This window comes from Adiantum capillus-veneris, chromosome 12, assembly GCF_014529385.1.
Source record: "Adiantum capillus-veneris isolate H3 chromosome 12, ASM1452938v2, whole genome shotgun sequence".
NCBI lineage: Eukaryota > Viridiplantae > Streptophyta > Polypodiopsida > Polypodiales > Pteridaceae > Adiantum > Adiantum capillus-veneris.
In genome coordinates, this window is record NC_140942.1 from 90262793 (window position 1) to 90289948 (window position 27156).

A 27156-nucleotide genomic window follows, 5' to 3' on the forward strand; every position below is an offset into this window, starting at 1 on the left:
AACCATTATGGATATGTCATTTAGTAAGAAACTTGAGCTTATGAGAAATTTCACTAATTTTCTTGAAATTTGATATTGATTTGATAACATTACATGGAATTTCTATGAATATGCCGATGAGCAAGAAACGGAAGCTTATAAGCCGTTTCATAAATCTTTCTCCAAACTTTAGACAATTAGCAATATCTTTGTCTTAACCTACTTAAGTCCTTTAATAATCAATTTTCTCACCATGCTACTTCTTGCCCATCGTTTGTTGAGCATTTGGAAACTTTAGCAACACCTAAGCATTCATTTTTTTATATCAACTGCCCATGTATACTTGTAAGAAATTTCCTTTTATTATTTGTGCAAAATATGTATGGCTTCTTGACTTTTTGGAAAGTAACTTTGAAGATCATATACATTCATACAGAGCAAAGTTCTCTTCAAATATCCTCAAAATGGTAAAAACCTTACCTCCTCCTTCCATAATCTCAAATGGAAACTTTTTAAATAAATGTGCAATATTGTTGTAGTCTTAATATGCTTAGTGGAAGCATCGCTCAAGTAAATCATGTCAATCTACCTCAGTGATGTAATTCTTGAGTAGATCTCTATTAGTGTACTTGATAATTGTACTTTAGTTGATGAACGACAAAGAAGAAACTCAAATGGGTACCTAAACTTTCCAATAATACTTTTCCATAAGTAAGTTGTTATATGACAATTTCGGTAAGAGAGATTACATTTCATTTTGTCCAAAGGAGCTAGCTTGGTTGGTTGAGCAATTGTCCTTTGTGACCCAGGTCATGGGTTCAAGTGTGGCCAAGCGACCCTAGTAACACTCACAATCCTTTGTATTATTACAAGCCGGAATGTTCTTGTTGCTACAAAAAGATAATTACATTTTCAAAGACAATGACCTCTTTTCTTTTGTAGTTGTTGTGAATACCACACTGCCCCCACCTTAACTATTGTTAAATCGCAACTCTTTCTTGAGCAACATTGCAATTACTTTTTCAAAAGTAACAGGTGTCAAACAATCTGAAGGTTGATTGTTGTAACAAAGCCATCACTTGGCCAAAAGTATATAAATATAGCGCCATGCCAAATTCTTGGGAGTCACTTTATGTGCTTGATAAAGGCTTCCACTTTCTTCCTTTCATCAAGATTTTAGGTAACAAGTTGATTTTTCAGATTATGCATTTTGGCAATATTGAGAGCCTCACATTGGTGCATCAAAAGGATTCAAGCTTCTGGTCCTTTGTTTGGTGGTGTGTTAAACCAAAGTGATGACATAATCACTTACACACACATGACAATGGTGCAAGAGCATCCTCATTTCCTTTCTTTCACTCAGATAGAAAGATGGTGAATGTATATCGTGTGATGTAGCATTGACAACCGTAGTTAAAGAAAACACTATTACTTAACAATAAAGGTAAATTCGTAAGCAATAGTAAGTCTTCTGGCACAATCTTAACTATGAGCACCTTCACTCTCACCATTGGAGAAAGCAAAAAAAATTGTTTACAAACTTGATAAGATGTGATGTCATTGTCCACCCATGCCCTCTCAAGGTGGAGCTTAAATGGCAAATTAAAGAACTCGAGGCAATAACGCATATAAGTAGCATGGGCTAGATATTCACATTACTAGTTGCTTGGGCTCATTGCAATGACCTCTATATCTAGTGTTGAGCAAGGGTAGTATGTTAATGTATAACAACATGGGCGGTGTAGACGACATTGATTACACATAGCTTGCAACCATCAGCCATGACCAATGGCCACTAGCCACCAACCAAGGATATATTCTCCCCCAAAATTTATCAAAAACTAGCTCAATATCATCAATGATCTTGACTATTTCAAGGTTAAAGTTAAAATCCCACCATAACTTCTCCGCATAATGGAGTCTCATAGACTTTCATCGTGTAACGAGTGAAATACATGCTTAGAGGTGGGCATTGAGTATATGCTAACAAACTCTTAAAGACAATTCTGTTCTAAAAAAAAGTTTGCACATGCTTTTAATAGGATGAAAAAGTACAATACTTTAGTTTCACCAACATATAGACTTTTCATTCAACAAGGAAGCCATTTCACTAAACGTAAAATTTCGTTGAGGAACAGGAACATGTTTCATTTGATAACTTCACAAATTCACTAAATGAAAGCTTTCAATGCACAAAGATATAAGGGATGTAAAATCTCGAACATAAACTACTTATTTTCGACAAGCTCATGTCTTATGGTTCTTCTAGTGAAAAATGAAACGTAATATGTTTTAAGAGCAAGTCAAAACGGTTATCATTATCTCTTCCTTACTATTGTGATAGAACTCTCACTAATTGTAGGGAGGAGATTAGGTTTGAGGCTAAGGCAAATAAAAAGACACAGGAAGCTTCCTCGTGGGTAGATAGGCTCTTCCAAATGCAGAAGAAGGCAGACGAAGTGAAGAAGTAGATTGAAATTGCAAAGAAAGGAAAAATTAGGGTTCGAATGTTAAAGTAGGTCTTTATAGGTTCATAAGCAATCATGATGGCATGTGTAAAGCCACCTACGAGGAGGGCCCATCAAGTGGGTGGCCCAATGGGGACCCCAAGTGTGTAATCTGCAGCACATGGCAATGCCGATCATCACCACCAACCACCAATGGCACCATCATCAGCCACCCACTAGTGCATGCCCCCCTGTTCACACCCGACCACGAAGCCACATCATAGCCATGGGCTCAAGTGCCCGCTCTCCCTTTGTTATGCCTAGTAAGGGTGCCCCTTCATTATACACACTGCATATTCCTGTATGTGGGTTTTATAGTCTACCAAGTGGCAGCTTGTCATTAACCCCCTCCACCAAGTTCACAGATCAGATACTTTGGACATCAAACTCGACAGAGTGATCCTAAACTTGGATCTTTGTCACCCATGATATACTTCCGTGCAAACACAGCGTGAGGCATACATCTTGAGTAAAACATTGCCAAGATAAACTAAATTTCTGACTTTTTGCATCATGGATGCAACATGACATGACATAGATGGAACGTGCCACGACAATGTGCATACATGCAAATGATCCTACTGCTTATGGGCACAATTTACAGTTATTCGCATAGGTAGTCTTCCATTTTCCTCTGTTAGGCTTGCACTTAAAACTAGACTCTCTGAGCAACTTTATCTTTGACAAGACTAGCTATTTGCTCGCTACTTGGTAGTACTCCCCCACACAGCCCCCATCGTCCCACCCACATTTAACAGTGAAGGAAAGTAACTGTTTTAAGAAGAACCCCATATATGAATAAATAGCAAAGATAAGGTTCACAACATTTAGTTCAGCTGAGTCTCTCTTTACAAACTATATGACAATTGTTGCTTTTGAAAAAACTCCTGAATCTCTAAAGATTCCATCATGGAGCCACCATTGTCATACTGAGACTGCTGCATATGATCATGCAACTGCATACAAAATGACAATGTTATGTCCATACATTACTTCACAGGGAGTAATTTAGATGATGCATGCCAGTACATTGAGGATAAATTGCACAAACACCTAAATCCTGATTGGACAAGAGCATAACATGATACTCTAACCTTTTCCAAAAACGCTTGTTGCTCTTTGATTGGCATGGTTCGTAATTTGCGCAATACTTGCAATTGCTGCAGTATAGCTAGAGTCAGCACATCCTGAGGATTTCATACAAAACAAAAATCTTTGAATGCTGTAACAAGAAACAAACCTGATCTTGAATCTTCTCAAATTGCTGCATCTTTACTTGAAAAGCCTGAGACCCTAACTCAGCTTCATCACAAGCCAATTCCTCTCTGAAAAGAGTTAACTCCAATGAAAAATACTTGAACCAAAGGCTTCATTGCATATAACCTAGATGCAAAAAAGGTATGTACATGTCATCGAAAAGAGATTAATGACATCACAGATTAACAAGGTACACTTCATAGCATACTTGGTGACAAAGGCATAAAATCGTAGCATCAATTCTCTGTCATCCTTGTAGATGGCATTAACTTTGCCAAGACAAGCAATTCCAAACTTGGATGCTGCAACATTAACAAACATGCAAATCAACTCACAATATGAAAGAACAATAACTATAGCTCATGAAGTAAGTTCGTGCCAGACATTGAGCATAGCTTGCAAAATAGCATGGAAATATATTACCTGAATAGAAAAACTATCGATACATGAGAAAGAAAGAGAGAAAAATTAGGCTAGATTAAACGTGCACAAAAGCCAAAGTGGCCTAAAAGACGCCTATGCATCATGGAAGAAAAGGGTGTGGGGTGTGTGCAGTGCCTCTCTTTGCTGTAAGTATACGACAAGCAAACTCTATAGATCTCGATGCCCAGCAAAGAGGTATCAGAGGCTCCAGGATGGATTACTTTATACTAACAACAAATTGCTTTTTGATATAATACTGTACCATCAGTATCCATTACACTGCTTCCTCAAAGCTTACCTTTTTCTTAGATATTTCATGTGGTATGCTTTCTCTTTTTACTGTTCATGTTTTGCCCATTTTATAAACTACATTTGCTGATTAGTAACTACATCATTATTACCAACACCCATTTGTTCCAGCAACTCTTCTTGAATTTCCGTTGTCACAGCAACAGCTTCCTGGAAGAAAGACCAAGCACACCCACCTCTCTCTCTCTCTCTCTCTCTCTCTCTCTCTCTCTCTCTCTCTCACACACACACACACACACACAAACTGGGCTTGAGCCCTTAGTTTTACTTGCAAAATAACGAAGAGTCTGAAGACAATACAAAAGCCCGTAGGTTTCACAAATAACCCGGCTAGTAGTAAGAAACCCGTGGGATAAAACAGGATCACAAACCGAAAGGGGAAAACTACCAATGATACACGGAATAAAACTCGGAAATACATCAAGAGCTCGAGACAAGGGAGCAAGGGAAGACTGTAAAAGAGAGTTGTTGTTGCTAAATTAGCTTTATCTTGAAGAAATATAATTCTAAATGAATTACTGGGAATGATTGATCCATAAGTAAGAGGGTTTTCTCGCTTGAGACATACTAATAATCCTAATGTGTCATTCAGAGGAATCGCGAAAACGCTGAATGGAAATATTTGTTAGATCATCAAGAACGGATACTTCTCATGCGTCACATCGGATGGATGACATAGAGCATCGAGGAGGAGTATTCGATCATCTGGAACGGTCATCTCTGATGCGTCATGGGATAGGTGACATAGAGCATCGCGAAGGAGTTTTTCCATAAGTTCGCAGTGAGAGGCTAAGTGATGAGTATTCTTGATGCATCACATGGTGGGTGATGGGAGCATCGAGTAGAGAATATTCCGTAGTTTGAGGAGATTCCGAATTGAGTTAAGAGTTGTGCACAAGAGACAAGCACTTGAATGAAGTTGGGTTCTGAGTAAGCTTTTGTCACATGAACATGGCTCTGTGTGCCACGTGGACATGCTTCATCGACTTCCAAAGCCAATCCTGTACATATCTCCAAATAGGAGTGTCTAGAATCCTCGGAGGATTAGTGTGGGCAATTTTGTGGGCCTACTTGTAGGACCTGCATGTCCAGACGAGTCCATTAGATTAGGTTTTCCAGTTTTGGAACCCTATTGTATAAATGGTTTATACACGCTTTTTGACAGCTGTTATTACACTTCGGTGGGCATTTGACATGACGTGCATGTAGGTCTAGCATGTCGGTCTAGCTCTTTCGTCAAATGGTTCACAGATCAGTGAGTTATGACCATTTGACCCCCTGAAACTCACGTCAACGCACATTTGCACATTTTCCCATCTCGTCACCCAAAAAGTCAGTAAAAGAGGAGCACCCAGCCTAGCGTTTTTTTTGTAAGCTTTCCGGCACAAGTTGTAGATCAGCCAGCGTTTTTTGCCTCTTGCAGTGCTCCTAGCATTTTTGCTCCGTATCGCAGGAATCAGCCCAGCAGCCAGTATCTTGGTATTTTTGGCCCAATTCCTCGCCAAAAAACATGGTGGGTGACGGGAACGTCGGAAAGGGAATAATCCATGGTGAGAAGGTATTCCGAACGGAGTTGGGATTGTGCACAAGAAATCAGGCAAGCACTTGAATGAAGATGGTTTCGAAAGAAACTTTGAGGAAAAGAAGCCACTTTCTGAAAAAACAAGTTGCTTTTCGGGAAAGCAAACGCTTTCCCATAAAAGAGTCTATGTTCACATTGCATTTGTGCATGAGACTGCATCCAGAGATGCATGGGTTGTGAGTGTGTAGGCATTGTTTTCAGCTTCACTCAATTTTTAGCAGGTTCAGACCATTTTTAAAAGTGTCCAGCCGCCCACTTAATAAGTGGGCAGCCCCCTTCTCTGTCCTATTTTTGCCGAAAAGCCCCCCCACTATTCCTGCAAGCTGCCAGAAGCTATAAAAGCGGTCCGTCTCTCACTCTCAGGCATCCGGAAAAGGCAGCGCTAAAGATCAACCCATGCTGCTGCGGAATTCAACCGCCAAGATGATGCCGCCGGTGACTCCCATGGCTGCCCCAAGTGCACCAAATGTCGCGAGGACCAAGAAGGCGAGTTCCATCGTGAAGAAGAGCCTACGGAGATTGTTTCTAGCACGACAAGTTGCTGTTTTTCTCTGTTTTCAGCTTACAAACGTCGTAGATTGGGCTGATTTACGAGAAGGAACCCAAGAGCACGCCTCTTCTGTGTGTAGGATTGAAAGAGAGGTATCTCTGTGCAGAGATATCTTCCGGGAGTTGCTTTTCGAGAACCGAGTTGCGACTTTTGAGACTTCACATGTAACGCTTTTCATGTTTTGATCTCGGCGTGTTTGACACTCTCTTTATGAGGGAAAAAGGACGAGAAGGCTACGGCTTGTGCTCGAAAAATTCCAAGATTGAAATCCTGGTTTACTTGATGAGCCGGTTTGCTCTAAGATCCAATCATCAGGTTGAGCATTTTCGCTCTAAGGATCTTCTAAAGGAGGCAAATCTCCTGAGTTCATTGAAGCTCTAACAGAACATGAGTATTATGTACACATTTGGGTACATGGATAGCGTTTGAAGATGCAGACCTTGTTACCAAGGTGAGTCGACTAACAGTCAAAATTTTTTTTGCTCAACAAAATGAGATGCACCAACTTTCCTTTCTAGGAAGAGGCAAAGAGTTTTCCATACTCTTTTGAGCCCTTTTTTGTGCAATAATATTTCGACACAAGAATCTCTCATTGAGATGTGTTCGGTAGCTCCGAGTTTCTCTACTGAGAAGGGGTTTTTGGATGGTCGTTAATCATCGAGTTTGCTACGTGGTTCGACCACTAGAGTAGAGCAAGTTATGGTTGCAGCATATGCTTCTCCATAAGCAGGTCGATTAATATTGGTATGAGCTATTATGTTCGTGAGTGCATGACCCACCAACCGTTGCAAAACGGAAAGAACAACCTTGACCACGTATGGGAGAATATCTTGAGATTCACAGCGGATTCACTCTTCTGTAAACCAAGTTCGAACATCCATTCAAAAAATGTTATGGATAGAATGTTATCTGCCTATGATTTTCCAAGCCGTCATTGATGCTTGCGAGGTGAAAATTCTTGATAACCTTTACCCAACTTCGGCAGACTACCAACGTAAGCACAGATACCTAGATTCATTTCTTTAGCAGCTTTTAACATGGGCTTTTGAGAGCAGATGATTTTGGGTAGGAGTGCCACCTAAAGCAGCACAAAGGAGAGCCTACTAAAGCCTTACAAAGGTGAGCCTACTAAAGCCTTACAAAGGAGAGCCACCTCCAAGAACCAACCATTGAAGACCCACCGGAGATTGAGGACCAAGAAGAGGTGTTGTAGCCCGAGTCCATTCTCCGACATGAAGACAAGGTATTAAGAGGCGGTAAGACTATCTGACGGTATCTTATTAAGTTTACGAATTATCCTCTTGAAGATGCTAGATGGATGCAAGGCATACAATTAAAGCATAACCTAAACCTTGTCAATGCTTACAATGCTTCCCTAGAATAAGCAAATGTACAAATGTTTAAAATGAAAAAGTTTGTCTTATAAGACTCTTTTTCTTTATTGTGCACAAATGTTAAGTAGGATGCATGCTTAGAATCAAGTTTGCGGAGAGAACGTCTCCCAAACACCAAGTAGAGCTTGTCACTCTACTATAGAAGATTGATAGGACTAATGTGCAGACATGCTTGCGGCAGCTTAGGCTCTCAAGCGCCAAATGGATTAGTCATCCATTCTGGAACGATGTCGTAGGGTAAGATAGGGATCCTCTACCCGCTAGAAAAAGGACTAAGGAATAGGCTTTATCTTCTCTACTCCATAGTCGAGGACGACTATGATTTCAAGAGAGAGGTAATGTCATAATAACTAATATCTAATTCTCCTAATAATTTTCTCATGTTAAATTGATCATTTAATATGGGGAAGTACCAAGGGAGAAAAAGCTAGAATATTAGTTAAGCTGGCACACCGGTCATAGTAGGGATCCAAAAAAGGAAAATAGGGAGAGCCATCTACAAAAGAGCAATGTGCAACAATGGGCTTTAAAGACCTTAAGGTTTAGCTCATTAAGACTTCCAAAATGCTAAGGTTCCAAAATTCAAAGATTGTGTCCAATGGTCAAGCTTAGTGAAATTGGATGCTTTGTGAGTGTACCAAAGAGTCTTCAAGACTCCTACATAGGAGAGAGCGAACCCTGTAAGTAGGGGATGAGAGAGAAACACACACACACACACTCACAGGCTCCCTTTACACAAAGGGAATAAGGGACACATGTCAGCTCCTTGGGCCATTGCCCATGAGGTGCACTTAAATCCTATTGGATGGCCATAGAGGTGGACCAATGAGAACTAAGCTAGAGTAAATCTAGTTTAATTCATTTAAAAACACTTGATAAAAGAACCAATAAGAATTAAGCTCTCTAGAAGACTATTGGACAGTCTCCCAAGGGGTCCAATGAGCATTCAACAGCCCAATGGCTTGCTTGATTCCTATTGGCCAGAAGACAAAGGGGTCCAATGAGAGTTTAATTGATTTATTTAATTACCTAAAGCTTTCACAAAAGGGGAAAGGGGGACACATGTCACAAGGCTTTCACTTATGATTCTCAATTTTCATTTGCTAAGCTTTGCAGGGTCCAATGGGGTGCCAGCATGAGTAACTTGCAAGAGGGGTCGACCAAGAGAGAAAGGGGGCTGATTTTGGCAAGGTATTATCACACACACACTCACACAATCTCATGTGTGAAGCAAGGAGACTCTGTCTCTTCTTCTCAAGCTTTAATGGAAAGCTCATCACCTACTCCAAGCTTGTGAGAAGGGAGGCCTACACCAACAACTCTTGGCTTTGTGATGCAAATCCAACCAAGAGCCAAGCTTTAATGCACGCTCATCTCCTCTACCATGCTAATTACTAAGCTATGCTAAGCTATTATGAGTGATTAGGTGAGGAGATATATACCTTTCTCGTAAGACTACTCCTTCCTCTCAATCTACTCTCATACCCCGCTAGCTCTCACCATCTTCGAAGGTGTGTGAGGTCTTGGGTCTGAGACTGTGAGGGAATTGATGTTGTGTTTTATAAGTGTTTGCTTAGTGCTTGAAGCTTCCATCTTCATTGCACTAGCTAGTTATTGAAGGAACACAAAGAATTGTATTGTAAAATGTCTCCCTTGATGGGGAGAAACCTATAATACAAAGCCTTTTGGAAGGGGGGGCCAGCTCCATGTAAATCCGGTCCTCAACTGTTGTTAATAGCTTAATTTCTCTCTCTTTTGAAGTATTGTTCATGCCTATCTAACTAGGTGTTATGCTTTTTGTTGCTCTCTCCGTCCAAGCACTCTTGCCATGCTCATTAGGAATCTATTCTAATGAAATGCTCACTATGTCTATGCTATTTTCCGCTACTTACTAGGCCATTAAATGTTACATTGGTATCAAAGCACAAGGTTTCTCTTTTCTTGCTCAAGAAGGGAGTTCCTCAAGCTAGCTATAAATGGTTGATATTATTAATTGCAGTTGAGTAAGTAGAATAGGGATTTTTCAGCCTTGCAGTGCGCACTGCTTGCCTTCATGCAGATAACGGGGTATCACCGTCGAGAGCTATGGTCTTAATAGTGGAGTCCTACAAGGCTTGCCTACGGCTTAACCACTATTGAGCTATTAGAAGCTTGATAGGAGCCGGTGCTGTTTTGGTGTTGAAAGACCCTCTCTTCTACTCTTTGCAATTAATAATATTCGAGCCACGGGTACAGTAGCTTGAGTGCTTTTCTAAAGGGGTAAAGAGGAGTAGCAACTAGGGCTTGAAGTGCCACCAAAGTACACCTAAAAATTGTTAGAATGGCTGACAATAGTAAAGAGAGTGAAATCAATGTTGATAGCTTTGATTTTGCTAATGAGCAGGCTACTAATGATGCCCCTATGCTTGTTAACTACCTTGTTTCTAGGCTTCAACAAGCCATGGGCAATCCATCCCTCCAAAGTGAAGTGCAAACAGCAACTTCGTGCTCACGGGATTCTCCAAGCTCCACACCATGAAGAGAGAGTACCTAGGAAGCCTCCTTGTGAGACTTCCAAAAGAGGCCTCTCTCCAATTCGGGAAGAAGAAGAGGATCCACACGAAGGGCTCAAAAATTTACTTCTTGATGACGCATCTCCTTCCCAAAGGAGAACTCAAGAGCCCCCACCAAAGGAACGAGAAAGCAATGAGTCTCCTGTCACCTCGGCGGAGATGGCTCCACAAAGACGGCGGGCAAAATGCTCTCCATCACCTCCTAAATGGAGAAAACCGTCGCACATTTCTCCACACCATAATTCAAAGAGGGATGATAGAAAACAAGAGAAGAAAAATACGAGAAAGAGATCACCCTCTTCTCCATCTTCTTCATCCTCTTCCTCTTATGAAGAAAGTGATGGTGCGGACAAAGAGGACCAAGGCAAGAAAAAGGCGAGAAAGAGGTCACCCTCTTCTCCATCTTCCTCAAATTCTTCATCTTCTGAAGAAAGCGATGGTGCAACTTTTGAACCATAAAAAAGAAGAGGCCATAGGAAATCCTATGCCGCATGGAAGAGATCGTCCAAGCTCAAGAAGTTCAAAGAGGGAGGAAAAAGCGTCTCTTTCCTTGCCTACGATGGCACCTTTGGTGCTACGTACAAAGTCTTGGCTTTCAACGGAGTATGTCAACTCCCAAAGGCCACGCACTATATCTGCGGTTATACACCATACCATGGTGGCTTCACGAATCAATTTCCAAACAGGGGCTAAGAGAAATCTTAAGCCCACGGAAAACAAGGGTTCCAATGAGCCTAAGAGGAAGGACAATGTCCAAAAGTCTCCTAAGGGCAATTCCAATAATAACAAAGCTAAGGAGAAGGGAGTTTACAAAGGTAAAAACAAACTCTCTCATGAAGAGCTCGAGTGTTATCGTAAGGATAACCGTTGTTTCAAATGCGGTGAGCAAGGGCATGCATACCGTGCTTGCTCCAAAAGAACACCCACCATGAGCCTCCTAGAGCTACCTTCGTCGAAATCCAAGAAGAGGAAGCTCACCACAAAGGATCTCCTCTATGCCATGCTTGGGGAAGGTAAGAGAATATGATGCTTTTATTCTATTTGACCCTGGGTCTACTCACAATTTCATATCCACAGAGTTGGCCACCAAGCTAGGCATCCAAGCCTATGAGATGGGAGATGTCCTACCCGCAGATGGTGCTTTCAAGGGGCAAGAAGCTTCACTCGCTTCCTTAATCGGGAAATTGAGGCTCCATGTCCAAAGCTATGTGGACAAAGAGGACTTCTTTATCTCTCCTCTCAAGCACGAGGATGTAATCCTCGTGCTTTCAAGGGGCAAGAAGCTTCAGTCGCTTCCTTAATCGGGAAATTGAGGCTCCATGTCCAAAGCTATATGGACAAAGAGGACTTCTTTATCTCTCCTCTCAAACACGAGGATGTAATCCTAGGGGCACCATGGTTTGATCGTATGGATGCCAATGTTAAATTCCCTGAAAGGAAAATCTACTTCAGGTTCAGGGAAAAAGATATGTACATAGATGCCAAAGAGATGGGTAACACCATACCCATTGTACATACGCAAGCTTTCAATAAGTCAATGAAGAGCTCTATTTCCATATACATGATTTTTGTTAAAGATTCTCAAAATGAACCTAATGCTTTAGCAAAAGAAAATATAAACAACCACAAGGAACTAGAGTTATCCAATTTTCTCAAGAAATTTCAAGATGTTTTTATTGACGACATCCCTTGTAAACTACCTCCTAAACGATGCATGATCATGCAATTGAACTTCTTCCACGAAGTTCACCGCCTAATAAGCCTCCTTATAGAGTTTCTCAAGCTCAACAAGAGGAGATTATGCAGCAAGTGTCACGAGGACGTGGCAGTTATTAACCATGTCACAGAGATGTGGCAACTGCTAACCTTGGGTGTTGGTTTCTTTCCAATGGGGTTTATTTTATTTGTTTTGAGACCCTCTTTTTGAAGTAGCAAACGGTCGGACATTGTATGGCCAATGTGAACGGTAGATTCACCCGCAGACGGGAAGTGGTCGGCACTGGAATTCGTATGGTAAGAGGATGTCTAAGCTCAGAGCAAGATCATATAGGTCCCCCCGTCGCACTTAGCAAGTTGGTGGATACTAGGAAGTGAACTCAATTAAGGCGTAAAGTCAAGGTGGGACTACCAACAAAAAGTATCCGACAGTTGGGCCACATTGCATTTTTGGATGCGGCCCCAATGAGGATAGATGGTCAGAAGACCAGTGGGAGCCCAACGGAAGCATCTCCTAAAATTTAGGGAACTGCTATTTTGGGCCGTGAAATGTGTTCGCATCATTACCTCCGGTATGACTAGGGGAACATTTTACAACTCTGCCGCGAAGTCAACTGGGCAACCGGTCAGGATATTTTTAAGCGGTGAGCCCGAAACGAGCAAATGCTTGTAAATGCGCCAAGTGTCAACTTTTCATGCACTTTCCTCTTGCAGAAGAAGTGGCGCTGAATTTTATGCTGGGAGAGGCCTCATTTCAGCTTTTGTCACAGGTTAAGAGCTATGGAGTGCTTCCTTTCCCTCTCATGTACAGTGTGGTGCTAGGAGTGATGCCCTGCACACTACACACTGCTCTCTCTCTCCCCTACGTGCAGTTATGTGATGCCCCACAAGAGGGCTACTCATTTGACTGATGTACAGTTGTGTGGGTTCATGCTTTTGTGCTGAGGCAAGAGCCTCCTTGAGCAGGAACAGGGGTAGCTAACTGCTGCTCCAAAGCAGGCACTGGTGAGGGTCATAACCTCACCGTACAGGTGCAAAATCAGCGTTGTGTATGCGCTGTAAATTCACTGTTTTTCAGCCATACGGACGCCAGGACCCTTGGGAATCGTGCCCCACTGGCAGAGGACAGTTAGGGGACTGTTTGGGGCTGAAAACAGGGCAAAAACCAGTAAATACAGCGTGCTGAATTTACTGTTTTTGGACAGGAATCAGAGGGTATACGACAGTGCAAGCGAGTTCCAGCAGGGGAATTGGTTTCGCGCAAGTTTTGGGACTGTTATGCTGCCGAAATTTGGCCAAATCAAATGGTATCTAGGTGGATACACGTGAAGGATTCCCAGGACCTTACCTTGTAAATCACCCTCCTAAAGAATGAAGAAATACCGAAAGGTGCGCCAATTTTGGGGCCTACAGGTTGTCGGCGTCTGCTCGGAGCATTCTAGCTTCCGAGCCATGTGTGTATTCAAGTGTTAACTCCCGTCGCAGGTTCTCTTTGCAAAGTGCTCTGTGTGTGTGTATAAAGTAAAGAATTTCGGGTGAAAGCCAACGCCTACCGCCCTACGGGCCGGTTTCAGCAAGTGCATGAGTTAGTTGAGAAGGGCATGGTTAGGCCTAGCTCATCTCCATTTTGCTCACCCGTGCTATCAGTGCAAAAGAAAGACGGCACATATTGTATGTATGTCGACTATAGAGCACTAAATAGGATCACTATCATGTAAGGCGTAGCGGAATGAATGTTGTATTTTCTCAAGATTAGTGATCTTTATTTGCTCAAGGTTCCTTTCACTTCTTAGGGAAGGAGAGAGCCTTCCGTCTTTATGGAGAGTGCTATGATCACGAACAAAGTGAGTGGATATTGTGCGTGCAAGTGTATGAGACTAAGAGAAGGAGAGAAAAGAGATACAACACCCGAGAGGTTGTAAAACCCACCTCCGAAGACCCCACTCTCGTCGGCGAGAGTGGTCTAACTTTGATTGCACAAAGGTGTACAATGATGATGCATGGACTGATGCAAACGAGGACTATGTCGATGACGTCGATGATGACTTTAGGGCTGAATTCGGCTTTCTTCTATCTGCTGTCCACAAAGGGGTATTGGCTGAGAATCTGCACCACTTTGTGAGGCTGAAAATGACTGATCTACTGCTGTTTTTATGGCTGAAAATGACTGGTTTTGTCGGGATTCCTATGGTGATTAAAAACACTGATGTACCTGCTCTATCTGGCTGCATTTTTAGGACTGATTGTACCTGCCATTGTACCTGCTGAAAACGCTGCCATGGCTGTTGTTTTCCATGCTGAAAACGCTACACAAAAACGCTGAAGTTGCAGATCTGCTGCTGCGTGTTATGGCTGAAAACGCTGGGGTCAAAAAACGCTAATGGGCTGACCTTGCTGGCGACCAAAACGCTGAGGATTGGGCTGCTGTAGGTGTACAAAAACGCTAAGGATGCTGACTTCTAGCGATGGCTACATGTGAGGAAAAACGCCAGGGAAGGGGGAGGCTTGCTGGCGCTAGGTCTTGGATCTTGCTGAGAGAGGGAGGGAACACCTGTTGCTTGGAAAGCCTGCTGTGCTCCTTGCTCATCTACCAAAGAGAGCTAGCTTTGGATTGCTTATATATTAACTTAGCAAAATTGCCCTACCTACTTTTGTTGGAAAGTCACTTAAAAATAATAAGTGAAAATACCAAAAATAGGGAAAATAGGCTAAATGCACTGGAAAATTCCCCTGACTGAATCTGATGGATTCTGAAGGGAATACTGATGATCATGCTGTGTGCAACCGGAGGATATGCATCTATGCTAAGTGACTGGGCATGCACGATCTACGAATAGACTCACAAAAGTGCCAGATCACTGCTAATCTAGACTTGACTGGACTAACTGAACACTGTGATGGTGTAGTTTGTCCACGGACACATAGGGTTGGATGAGTCACATGACATATCAAGAATAGGTTTCCCGTTCCACGGGTAGAAGACCTATTTGATAAGCTACAAGGGTCGACCTACTTCAGTAGGATTGACCTAAAAAGTGGCTACCATCAAATAAGGATAATTGATCAAGACATTGTAAAGACCGCATTTCGCACTACGTTTGGTCTTTACTGAATACATTGTCATGCCTTTTGGCTTGACCAATGCACCATCCACATTCAACCGCTTGATGGAGAAGCTATTCAAGCCTCACCGAACCTTTATTGGAGTGTTCTTTGATGATATTATTATCTACTCTAATTCACTAGACGAACACAAGCTACATCTCCAAGTAATAGTTCAAGTCTTAAGAGAGAAAAAACTTTATAGTAATCGAAAGAAAAGTGAGTTTTTCTTACAAGATATTCAGTATTTAGCTCACATTATCTCTCAAGATGGCATCCAAATGGATCCATCAAAGTTAGAGGTAATAAAAGGATGGCCTAAACCAAGGAATCTTCATGAACTAAGAAGCTTTATAAGTATGTGTGCATACTATAGACGCTTCATAGAAAAGTTCTCACAAATCGCGGGACCATTACATGACCTAAAAAAGAAAAACGTTAGGTATACATGGTCTTCCAAGGAGAACAATGCTTTCGAAAAGCTTATCTCTCAACTTGTGCTTACATTGCCGGATCTCTCAAAGCCATTTGAGGTCCAAATGTGACGCTTGTGGTGATTGCCTTGGAGCTGTTTTGCTCCAAGAAGGGCACGCTATAGCCTATGAAAGTCGAAGGCTCGACCCTGTTGAGCAAACTCTAGGCATATATGAAAAGGAACTCCTCGCAATTCTACATGCCTTAGACTCATGGAAGCACTATTTACTGGGGACTCCTTTCATTCTGCGAACGGATCACCAAAGCCTTAAGTACTTCATGACGCAAACCAAGCTCTCCGACAAACAAATGAGGTGGACAAATTTCCTTTCACAATTTCATTTTCATATTGCTCAGTGCTCACATTGCTGGCAAGCATAATCAAGTAGCCGATGCACTCTCAAGACGGCCGAGAGTGAATGCGGTTTCCATAGCAACTCACAAGGATCTATCTTCTATGATAGATGAGTATGCTATTGATCCCGATTTTAGAGATGTGATTTCAGCCCTTGCACTAGGGAAGAAACAGGAACCATTTACTTTACAAGATGGTTATCTTCTCTATGACAATAGACTATGCGTTACTAACTCACTACGTGAGAAAGTAACGTATGAATCTCATGCTCCTTCTTATGCGGGGCATAGAGGGATTCAATCTACCCTAAAAGGGATTGAAACATATTTCTATTGGCCTACCATGACAGCAAATGTCACAAAGTGATGACGTTGCTACCGATAGCAAAAACCCTAATTTTTGCCAAAAACCCTAAGATTCCTGCAAACCCTAATTTCTACCAGAAACCCTAATTTTGCAAAAACCCTAATTTTTGAAAACCCTAACCCTTATTGGAAACCCTAAAATCAGGCGCCAAATGCCACGTGGCAACAGTGTACGGACTTCCGGATTTTTCAGGACTGAAAAAAGCAACAGCAAGCGACGTTATTTTCTTGATTTTTGGCTACGCAAAATTGAATGAGAGAGAGAGAGAGAGAGAGAGAGAGAGAGAGCTTATTTGCTTTATTTTACAAAAGCCACAGAGAAAGAGTTTAAGAGAGAGAATCTCTACTTTTGATTTTTAAGCTTTTGGGGCTCTGCTTTTTGGGCATCCCTTGTAACCTTTAAATACACGGTTTAGGGCTCACTCTGCAGAGCATCTAGACGCAGAGTCTGAGAGTGAAACCCTAACCGCTCTGTGTACTTTGACATTGATTTAATACATACAGAAATACCGAAAGGGGCGCCAGTCTTTGGGGCCAATATCTCTAGGCACAGAACTCCGTCGGGCCAGTGCAAATCTATTGTGATCTGTAAATTGTTTTGAAGTGGTTATTTGGAGCTGTGGTGATTGATTCTTGACTTGGAGTGTCCGAGTCTGTTACAGCAAACATACAAGAGTATGTTTCTAAATGTGTAGTATGCCACAAGACGAAGTTTGATAGAGGGAAGCAACCTGAATTGCTTCAACCTTTGCCAATCCCTAATTCACCATGGGAGAGCATATCCATGGATTTTATCTTTGGATTGCCTAAGTCTATCCATGGAAATACGGGAATATGGACGATAGTAGACAAGTTCAACAAACAAACTCACTTTATACATGTCAAAAAGACTATCAAAGCCCATCAAATGGCAACCCTCTTCATATCACAAATCTTCAAGTACCACGGCTTGCCAATGTCCATAGTGTCGGATAGAGATCCTAGAATGACCAGTAATTTCTGGAAGGGTCTCTTTGAGAATTTAGGGACAAGGCTAATCTTCTCTTCGGCCTATCACCCGCAAACGGATGGCCGAAGTGAAATAGCTAACCTAACAATTCTTGATCTACTAAAAGCCTATGTAACGGAAGTAGATCAAAGGTCCCAATGAGAGAAGTACTTACTCTTAGTGGAGTATGCTTACAATAACACTGTACATACTTCCACGGGAAAAGCACCTTTCGAGGTAATTGAGGGAAGATTTAAAAGTCCCCTGCTACTTAAAGTACACGGGAAGATCTTCGCTGCAGATGAGTATAGCCGAGACCTACAAGAATCTTTCCAAAAGATTAAGGATGCTATCTCTATCTCACAACAAAGGCAAAAGGCTGCTGCTGATAAGCACAGAAGAGCCCAAGCCTTAAGGAAAATGATTGGGTCTTACTTAAATTTCCCAAGGCTCGATTAAGGCACACAACAGGCAAGAATCCTACTGGACACCAAAAGTACTATGCTAAGTTAGCAAAAAGATACTATAGTCCCTTCCAGATTCTTAGACCAATCAATGAGATGGCCTATCAACTCAAGTTACCCAGCCATTGGCTCATACACAATGCTTTCCATGTGAGCCTACTAAAGCCTTACAAAGGAGAGCCACCTCAAGAACCAACTATTGAAGATCCACCCGAGATTGAGAACCAAGAAGAGGTACTGCAGGCCGAGTCTATTCTCCGACATGAAGACAAGATATTAAGAGGCGGTAAGACTATCCGACAATATCTTATTAAGTTTAAGAATTATCCTTTTGAAGATGCTAGATGGAGACAAGGCATACAATTAAAGGATAACCTAAACCTTGTCAATGCTTACAATGATTCCCTAGAATAAGCAAATGTACAAATGTTTAAATGAACAAAGTTTTTGACTTATAAGACTCTCTTTTTCTTTACTGTGCACAAATGTTAAGTAGTATGCAATTTAGAATCAAGTTTGCGGAGAGAACGTCTCCCAAACACCAAGTAGAGCTTGTCACTCTACTATGGAAGATTGATAGGACTAATGTGCAGACATGCTTGTGGCAGCTTAAGCTCTCAAGCGCCAAATGGATTAGTCATCCATTGTAGAACGATGTTGTAGGGTAAGATAGGGATCCTCTACCCGCTAGGAAAAGGAATAATGAATAGGCTTTATCTTCTCTACTCCATAGTCGAGGACGACTATGATTTCAAGAGAGAGGTAATGTCATAATAACTAATATCTAATTCTCTTAAATGATTTCTCATGTTAAACTGATCATTTAATATAAGGATGTACCAAGGGAGAAAAAGCTAGAATATTAGTTAAGCTGGCAAACAGGTCACAGTAGGGATCCAAAAGGGGAGCCATCTCCAAAAGAGCAATGTGCAACAATGGGCTCTAAAGACCCTAAGGTTCAGCCCATTAAAACTTCCAAAATGCTAAGGTTCCAAAATTCAAAGGTTGTGTCCAATGGTCAAGCTTAGTGAAATTGGATGGTTTGTGAGTGTACCAAAAAGTCTTCAAGACTCCTACATAGGAGAGGGCGAACCCTGTAAGTAGGGGATGAGAGAGACACACACACTCACAGGCTCCCTTTACACAAAGGGAATAAGAGACACATGTCAGCTCCCTAGACCAATTGCCCACAAGGTGCACTGAGATCCTATTGGATGGCCATAGAGATGGACCAATGAGAATTAGGCTAGAGTAAATCTAGTTTAATTCATTTAAAAACACTTGATAAAAGAACCAATAAGAATTAAGCTCTCTAGAAGACTATTGGACAATCTCCGAAGGGGTCCATTGAGCATTCAGCAGCCCAATGGCTTGCCTCATTCCTATCGGCCAGAAGACAAAGGGGTCCAATGAGAGTTTAATTGATTTATTTAATTACCTAAAGCTCTCGCAAAAGGGGAAAGGGGGACACATGTCACAAGGCTATCATCTATGCTTCTCAATTTTCATTGGCTTAACTTTGCAGGGTCCAATGGGATGCCAGCACGAGTAATTTGCAAGAGGGGTCGACCAAGAGAGAAAGGGGGCTGATTTTGGCAAGGTATTATCACACACACACACAGACTCACACAATCTCATGTGTGAAGCAAGAAGACTCTCTCTCCTCTTCTCAAGCTTTAATGGAAAGTTCATCACCTACTCCAAGCTTGTGAGAAGGGAGGCCTACACCAACAACTCTTCGCTTTGTGATGCAAATCCAACCAAGAGCCAAGCTTCAATGCATGCTCATCTCCTCTACCATGCTAATTACTAAGCTATGCTAAGCTATTATGAGTGATTAGGTAAGGAGATATACTTCTTTCTCGTAAGACTACTCCTTCCTCTCAATCTACCCTCATACCCCGCTAGCTCTCACCATCTTCGAAGGTGTGTGAGGTCTTGGGTCTGGAATTGTGAGGGAATTGATGTTGTGTTTTATAAGTGTTTGCTTAGTGCTTGAAGCTTCCATCTTCATTGCACTAGCTAGTTATTGAAGGAACACAAAGAATCGTCTTGTAAAATGTCTCCCTTGATGGGGAAACCTATAATACAAAGCCTTTTGGAGGGGGAGGGGGAGAAGGGGGGGGGGGGGGGGGGGGGGGGAAGGGGGGGGGGGGGGGGGGGGGGGCGCGGCTCTGTTAGGTGCGGCGGAATGAATGTTGTTTTTTCTCTAGATTAGTGATCTTTATTGCTCAAGGTTCCTTTTAGTTCTTTAGGGAAAGAGAGAGCTTTCCGTCTTGTAGAGTGCTGTGGTCACGAACAAAGTGAGTGGATTGTGCGTGCAAGTGAATGAGACTGAGAGAAGGAGAGAGAAGAGATACGACACCCGAGAGGTGTAAAACCCTCCTCCGAAGGCCCCACTCTCGTCGGTGAGAGTGGTCTATTCTTTGTTTGCACAAAGGTGTACAATGCGTATGCAATGGACTATGCAACTTGGTCTATGCCGATGACGACGACGGTGACAATGACGACGACGACGGTGACAACGACGTCAACGATGACGATGACGACGACGACGACGATGGCTGAAATCTGAGATCTTCTAATCGCTGAATTTCAGGACTGGTTCGGTGGCTGAAAATGACTGTTTTGGCTGCGTTTTCTTGGCTGAAAAATGAGGTTTCTTAGGGCTGAAAACTGATGGTCTTTACGCCTGAATCTGCTACACTTTAGGTGAATAATGCCGGTCTTAATTTGCTGCTGAAATCCAAAAACGCCGGGGGCTGAAATTGGTCCTTCTGTCGCCGGGGTTCTACAAATGCAAAAACGCTAGGCTGATCTGCTGTGTCGTGATGACGCCGGGGATGATCTGCTGTGCACAAATCGCCAAGGCTGATCTGATGCAAAAACGCTAGGTCTTCTGTGGAGAAAACACCAGAGTAGTCGCGGGGGTTGGTCTTGCTGAGAAGTTGCCTGTTGAGCAAGGTGCTCCTGCTGCCTCTTCTGCCAGAAAGACTGAACCCTGCTGTGGTGTAGCTTGTCCACGGACACATAGGGTTGGGATGTGTCACGTGACATCCCCTCCTTTTCAAAGTGAGGTACTGGTACCGACGAACTGTATGGCGTCGAGGGAGATTGCCAACAGCATTCGGAATCCTGGAAGGGACTCTTCGCCGGCCCACTCTGATGTGTGGGTCGTGCAGTACTTGAACTTCATAAAGGTCTGCAACGCTTGCTTCTTTGGGCCGCGCCGACAGCAACACAAAGTCTTTTAAATCTCCTTTCTTGCGTCAACTTCGTCTAGAGATCTGCTTCGTTCGTCTTCAAGAATCTCCATGGCTGAAAATTCTTGAAACAATCTCCAATACAAAACCATGAACATGTAAAGTGAATGAAAAAAAATCTTGTCTTCTCTAAAGACTGTTTATGCAATGTAGATGAACATAGATACGGAGTGACAACCCGTTTATCAAACACATGCAAACAATGAGATCGAATCTTTTCTGTTTAATCGAAATCAATCAATTGTGGCAAATCACAAAGGAAATGCCCCTGTTTGGTGCTTATACTATCATGTGCTCTTTCGGAAACTGTGTCATGCCAAGGAAGAGACATGGAATGTGACTTCCTGACATACAAACTTTTCAACTTTTCATGAACAATCCGCATACATTCGTGCTCATCCATGAGAGAAACGTGCTCAACATACAATATATCATGCCTAGCAAAAGGGATCACATAACGATGTTGACTAAAATACAGGAAACCTTCACGAATGAAACACTCGAACAATGCGTGCGTATCAATCATACGAACACATAATACTTCCTGTGATTGTTCTTTGGACCTAGGCTCGATAGCCAAGATCGCTTCTTCCTGAAGGGGTTCTGTGGACCTAGGCTTGAGAGCCAAGATCGCTTCTACTTGAATGATCGAATCGTCCTGTGGGGGTTCTTTGGACCTCGACTCGAAAGTCAAGATCGGTTCTTCGTGATTGATCGAATCTACGACGAGGTTAGTTTCGCTAGGAAAAGCATCCACTAACTCATCATCCTTGTGAACAATCACATAATCTTCATGCAACTCATCATGCTTGTGAGAAATCACATCTTGATCATCATGCAAATCATCATGCTTATCATTGTCATCCAAATCATCATGCTTGTCATTCAAATCATCATCATGCTTCACACAATCATGCAAATCCTGTGTATCATGCTTTGGAGAACAAGAGACTGAGACAGTCTCCTTTCCCCAAATCTCTTGCATCTATGCCTGAACTTGAGAATAGAGTCGCCAGAACTCTTTGTTTTGTCGGTCGCTCTGTTCTTGTATTGCTTTTCTTTCTGCTTTGTCTTCTGCGTGTCTGCGATCCATTTCTGCTTTTCTTTCTGCGTGTCTGCGTTCCATTTCTGCTTTTCTTTCTTTGCATTCACGATCAAATTCTGCCATTCTTTCTGTATTTCTTGCTTCGCATTCTAACTTCCTTTCCAGAAACAACTGCTTCAACTCCTCCATAGGAGTTGGTGCAATCTTTGTCGTAGGTGGCGAAGGGTCAAAAAAACCTCCTGGTGGGGAAAATTCTTCTTCGCCTCTCTCATGCTCATCACCTCCAAGCGAAGTATCCATTCCGCTTCAAGCGATGACCATTCTGAAGTCGTGGGTTCTTGTGGGTTCTTGTGGTCTGGGTTCTTAAGTTCTCGAGGAACTTGGGTTCTTGGGGGATCTTGGGTTCTTAAGTTCACGAGGAACTTGGGTTCTTGAGGTTCTTGAGGTCCTTGATTCATGAGAATCTAGGGTTCTTGAGTTCTTGGGGTCTTTGATTCGTGAGAATCTAGGGTTCTTGAGTTCTTGGGGTCTTTGATTCGTGAGAATCTAGGGTTCTTGAGTTCTTGGGGGTCTTGGGTTCTTGGGGTTTTCTTTCGCTTGCATATCGCGTTGGAGAAGGATCTTCTCTTCACCCGAGTTCTACCCTTTTCTACGGGCGCACCCCTTGGCGGCCTTGCGCTCACACCAAGGTTGCTTTTTCCGACCTCACGTCGATTGGCCGGCCGCTAAGTGCACAGTCCGCTCTCAATGAGTGAAAAGAGACACAAGGGGAGGCTGGACAAGCCCTTCTTTCTTGGGATTCCTGTCACTCTTCAACAAAACACGATTAGAAATCGCCACACCCAAGTAAACTTGGGTTCGTGCGATCGCAACAAGCAAAAAAAATCTTGTGGTTCTTGTGGTTCTTTCCTTGAGTAATGCAGAACACTCACAAAGCTATGATACCAATGTTAGGTGCAGCGGAATGAATGTTGTATTTTCTCAAGATTAGTGATCTTTATTGCTCAAGGTTCCTTTTAGTTCTTTAGGGAAAGAGAGAGCTTTCCGTCTTGTAGAGTGTTGTGGTCACGAACAAAATGAGTGGATTGTGCGTGCAAGTGAATGAGACTCAGAGAAGGAGAGAGAAGAGATACGACACCCGAGAGGTTGTAAAACCCTCCTCCGAAGGCCCCACTCTCGTCAGCCAGAGTGGTCTATTCTTTGATTGCACAAAGGTGTACAATGCGTATGCAATGGACTATGCAACTTGGTCTATGCCGACGACGACGACGGTGACGACGACGACGATGACGATGACGATGACGACGACGACGACGATGGCTGAAGTCTGAGATCTTCTAATCGCTGAATTTCGGGACTGTTTCGGTGGCTGAAAATGACTGTTTTGGCTGCGTTTTCTTGGCTGAAAAATGAGGTTTCTCAGGGCTGAAAACTGATGGTCTTTACGGCCTGAATCTGCTACACTTTATGTGAATAATGCCGGTCTTAATTTGCTGCTGAAATCCAAAAACGCCAAGGGCTGAAATTGGTCCTTCTGTCGCCGGGGTTCTGCAAATGCAAAAACGCTAGGCTGATCTGTTGTGTCGTGATGACGCCGGGGATGATCTGCTGTGCACAAATCGCCAAGGCTGATCTGATGCAAAAACGCTAGGTCTTCTGTGGAGAAAACGCCAGAGTAGTCGCGGGGGTTGGTCTTGCTGAGAAGTTGCCCGTTGAGCAAGGTGCTCCTGCTGCCTCTTCTGCCAGAAAGTGCTAACTTGGGTTTGCTTATATATTAACTTAGCAAAATTGCCCTACCTACTTTTGTTGGAAAGTCACTTAAAAATAATAAGTGAAAATCCCAATAAATAGGAAAATAGGCTAAATGCATTGGAAAATTCCCCTAACTGATGCTAATGGATTCTGATGGGAATTCCGATAATCATGCTGTGTGCAACCGGAGGATATGCATCTATGCTAAGTGACTGGGCATGCACGGTCTACGAATAGACTCACAAAAGTGCCAGATCACTGCTAATCTAGACTTGGCTTGACTGACTGAACCCTGCTGTGGTGTAGCTTGTCCACGGACACATAGGGTTGGGATGTGTCACGTGACAGGCTCCATGTAAATCCGGTCCTCAACTGTTGCCAATAGCTAAATATCTCTCTTTTGAAGTATCGTTCATGCCTATCTAACTAGGTGTTATGCTTTTTGTTGCTCTCTCCATCCAAGCACTCTTGCTATGCTCATTAGGAATCTATTCTAATGAAATGCTCACTATGTCTATGCTATTTTCCGCTACACACAAGTTACTAGGCCATTAAATGTTACATTAGGCATCCCTTGTACATTTATAAGTGCCCCAAGGCCACTCCTCAAAGAGCATTTGCACGCACAATCTCATAGAAAGTTGGACCCTCAGGAGTTGTACCATTGCAAAGCAATAATAATAAAGAAATACCGAAAGAGGCACCACTCTTTGGGGCGAGTGCATCTGGGGACAGAATTATGCCATTCTATGTGGACTCTCTCTCTCTCTCTCTCTCTCTCTCTCTCTCTCTCTCTCTCTCTCTCTCTCCAAGTTTAGTTATTTACGAACATTGTTTGCGTGTTGCTATTGAGTTCTCGCTTGGAGTGTCAAAGCCTGTAACAATTAGCCCATGCATTTTTTCAACTAAAGGCTTGCTAATATGCATCTAGTAGAAAAGAAGTGCAAACAATTTTAGGGTTGGAAGTAAAAGAAAATGGAACTCCTTCTGAACAAGGTCAAACACCACACCTGCTTTTGCTTTACAGCATCTTCAATTCTTTTCTTCACATCTAGCCAGAGAAACAAAAAATATTAGAAAGATTACATATTTATATAAAAAGTTGATGCAATGGAAAATCTAAAACAACTTAAATGCTTACTGGTAAATTTTCAAAACTGCTAAAGTAAGTTACAAATCCTTGAACCTTGGGTGAGGTTTAAATTCTCAAGTCCTATGTTACTCTTCCAACTTGTATCGACTTCATCAGCATGTAAATACACAAAATCAATTTGACTTCGTGGCAAATCATAAACAATGAAATTGACCTGCAATAATAGGTTTGCTCATTAAGTAAACACTATTGTAATGCCCTTTTTGCTAAAATTGTTTTAAGAAACTAATCTATATGTCTTCAACTGATCATGCCCCAAATAGCATTGTATCCATCCTGAACCTAGAACCTACATAAAACCAGAGGTCCTTTCTATTGCAGAAAGAATATACTAGCCCATATTCTATGGAAGCAACTGGACACACTTCAACATAGAGCCTCGACAATTTTAACATCACAGCCTCTCACACTAATCTATAATTTACTAAGCTCCAAAGATGTGTGATGGGCATTTCACAAATCCTTTGGTCCAATCCTAGAAACTCAAGTATAATAGTGGACCAAAGAAATTGTCTGTGTGTCATTCAAGATTACTATCCACTATCTTTGCACCATATGGTCAAAAGTGACAAAAATTGGGAACTGAAAAAGCCAAAGTCCACACCTGAAGAACATGGATGTTGAACAAAGACATGGGATGCTCCCACCCTTTGAACTGCCAGCCCCCTTAGGGGTAGGACCTTGGGGTAGGGTCCTGCCCTGAGGGGCGCGGACAGTTCAGGGGCTACATATAGATGAGCCTATTTATGGGATGGTTGGGACTCGCTAGACTCTACCCTATGGATTTAGGAACGAGGGCTCAAGGGAGTCGCTTGGAGAGCACAGCTATGCAGGTTGCTTAGCCACTTTCTAAGCTATCTTGAGCCTCATCTCTTGGACATCAAAGGATACCTGCCAAAGGACATTGACAATCATCCTTGTTGTGGCTCACAAAAGCTTAGTTCACCTAAACTAGAACCAGTCCATGAGCTAGTATTTGACATATACATTCATTGAACCACAGAGATGCAATAAAGAAACCTGATTCCATGAATATACCTTACCAAGAGCCAAATATGTTATTAGTCAGCACGTCACTGAAGTGCTAAATACGTGCTTTAAGAGTTGCCTCCATAGATAGCAACAATAATTTTTCGGAACCCTCCTATGTATCACTAGATGATGGAACTTCAAAGATGGAGATCAAGAAACAGATCTCAAGTCCCTATAATCCCACACTTTTGAATACAATAACGTACAAGCTCATTGGAGCTCAGAGATAGCGCCGATTCTTGCTTGGAACTCTCTGCATATATCGGTGCCTCGTACCTACATCAGTGAGGGATGTGCCGATTGATTTCAATCACATACTCTGCAAGAACACTGATGCGCCTATACCAGAAGTGAGGAATTACAGCAGGTTGCTATCATGGTTTGGTGTGTAGATACCTCCTATTCATTGAAAGGGATGAAAGGATGGCTCACCGGGGCGCGAGACAATGCGGGAGAAATCGTCGAAGAGCTGAAGCAGCTGCTGCCTCGAAAGCATGCCACTCGTCTGCAGGGGTCGCGACATCGTCTTTCGGTTCTAAAGCAAAAGCCCATAGGGTAAAGGGGCCACTATAAGGCCATTTAAAACATGGGGGCCAATAGAGGGACATTCAATTTGAAAGATATGGATTAAATGATAGGATTCACAATTTTTAATGAAATTGATATGGAAAGATAGATCATATCAAGTTCTTGCCATTCCCAATGCCATCCAATCATAATTCCCATCTATTTAAGTAATATTCTTCATTTAATTTAAAGGTGGCCTTCGGCGGCCTCTCTCTATCCCCCCTCTCTCCCTTTTCATCGTGTGCAAAGGGGCTTTTTTTAGTTTTGGACTTTAACCTTCAGGTCACAGATTACGACATGTGTAAAGGGCTCCCCCTTCCGTCATAT

General features: G+C 42.5%; 1 protein-coding gene across 1 annotated transcript; it reads right to left on the reverse strand.

Moving 5' to 3' along the window:
• Nucleotides 1–3260: 3260 nt before the first annotated feature.
• On the reverse strand, nucleotides 3261–26827 carry LOC147446111 (plant/protein). Its single transcript, XM_086525420.1, has 7 exons — nucleotides 26695–26827; nucleotides 25088–25128; nucleotides 4568–4625; nucleotides 3952–4045; nucleotides 3727–3811; nucleotides 3581–3646; nucleotides 3261–3442 (listed from the first exon to the last, which is right to left on the reverse strand). Exons 1-7 carry the CDS (start codon nucleotides 26783–26785, stop codon nucleotides 3335–3337), a joined length of 543 nt encoding a protein of 180 aa, XP_086381546.1. The 5' UTR covers nucleotides 26786–26827; the 3' UTR covers nucleotides 3261–3334.
• Nucleotides 26828–27156: the final 329 nt, after the last annotated feature.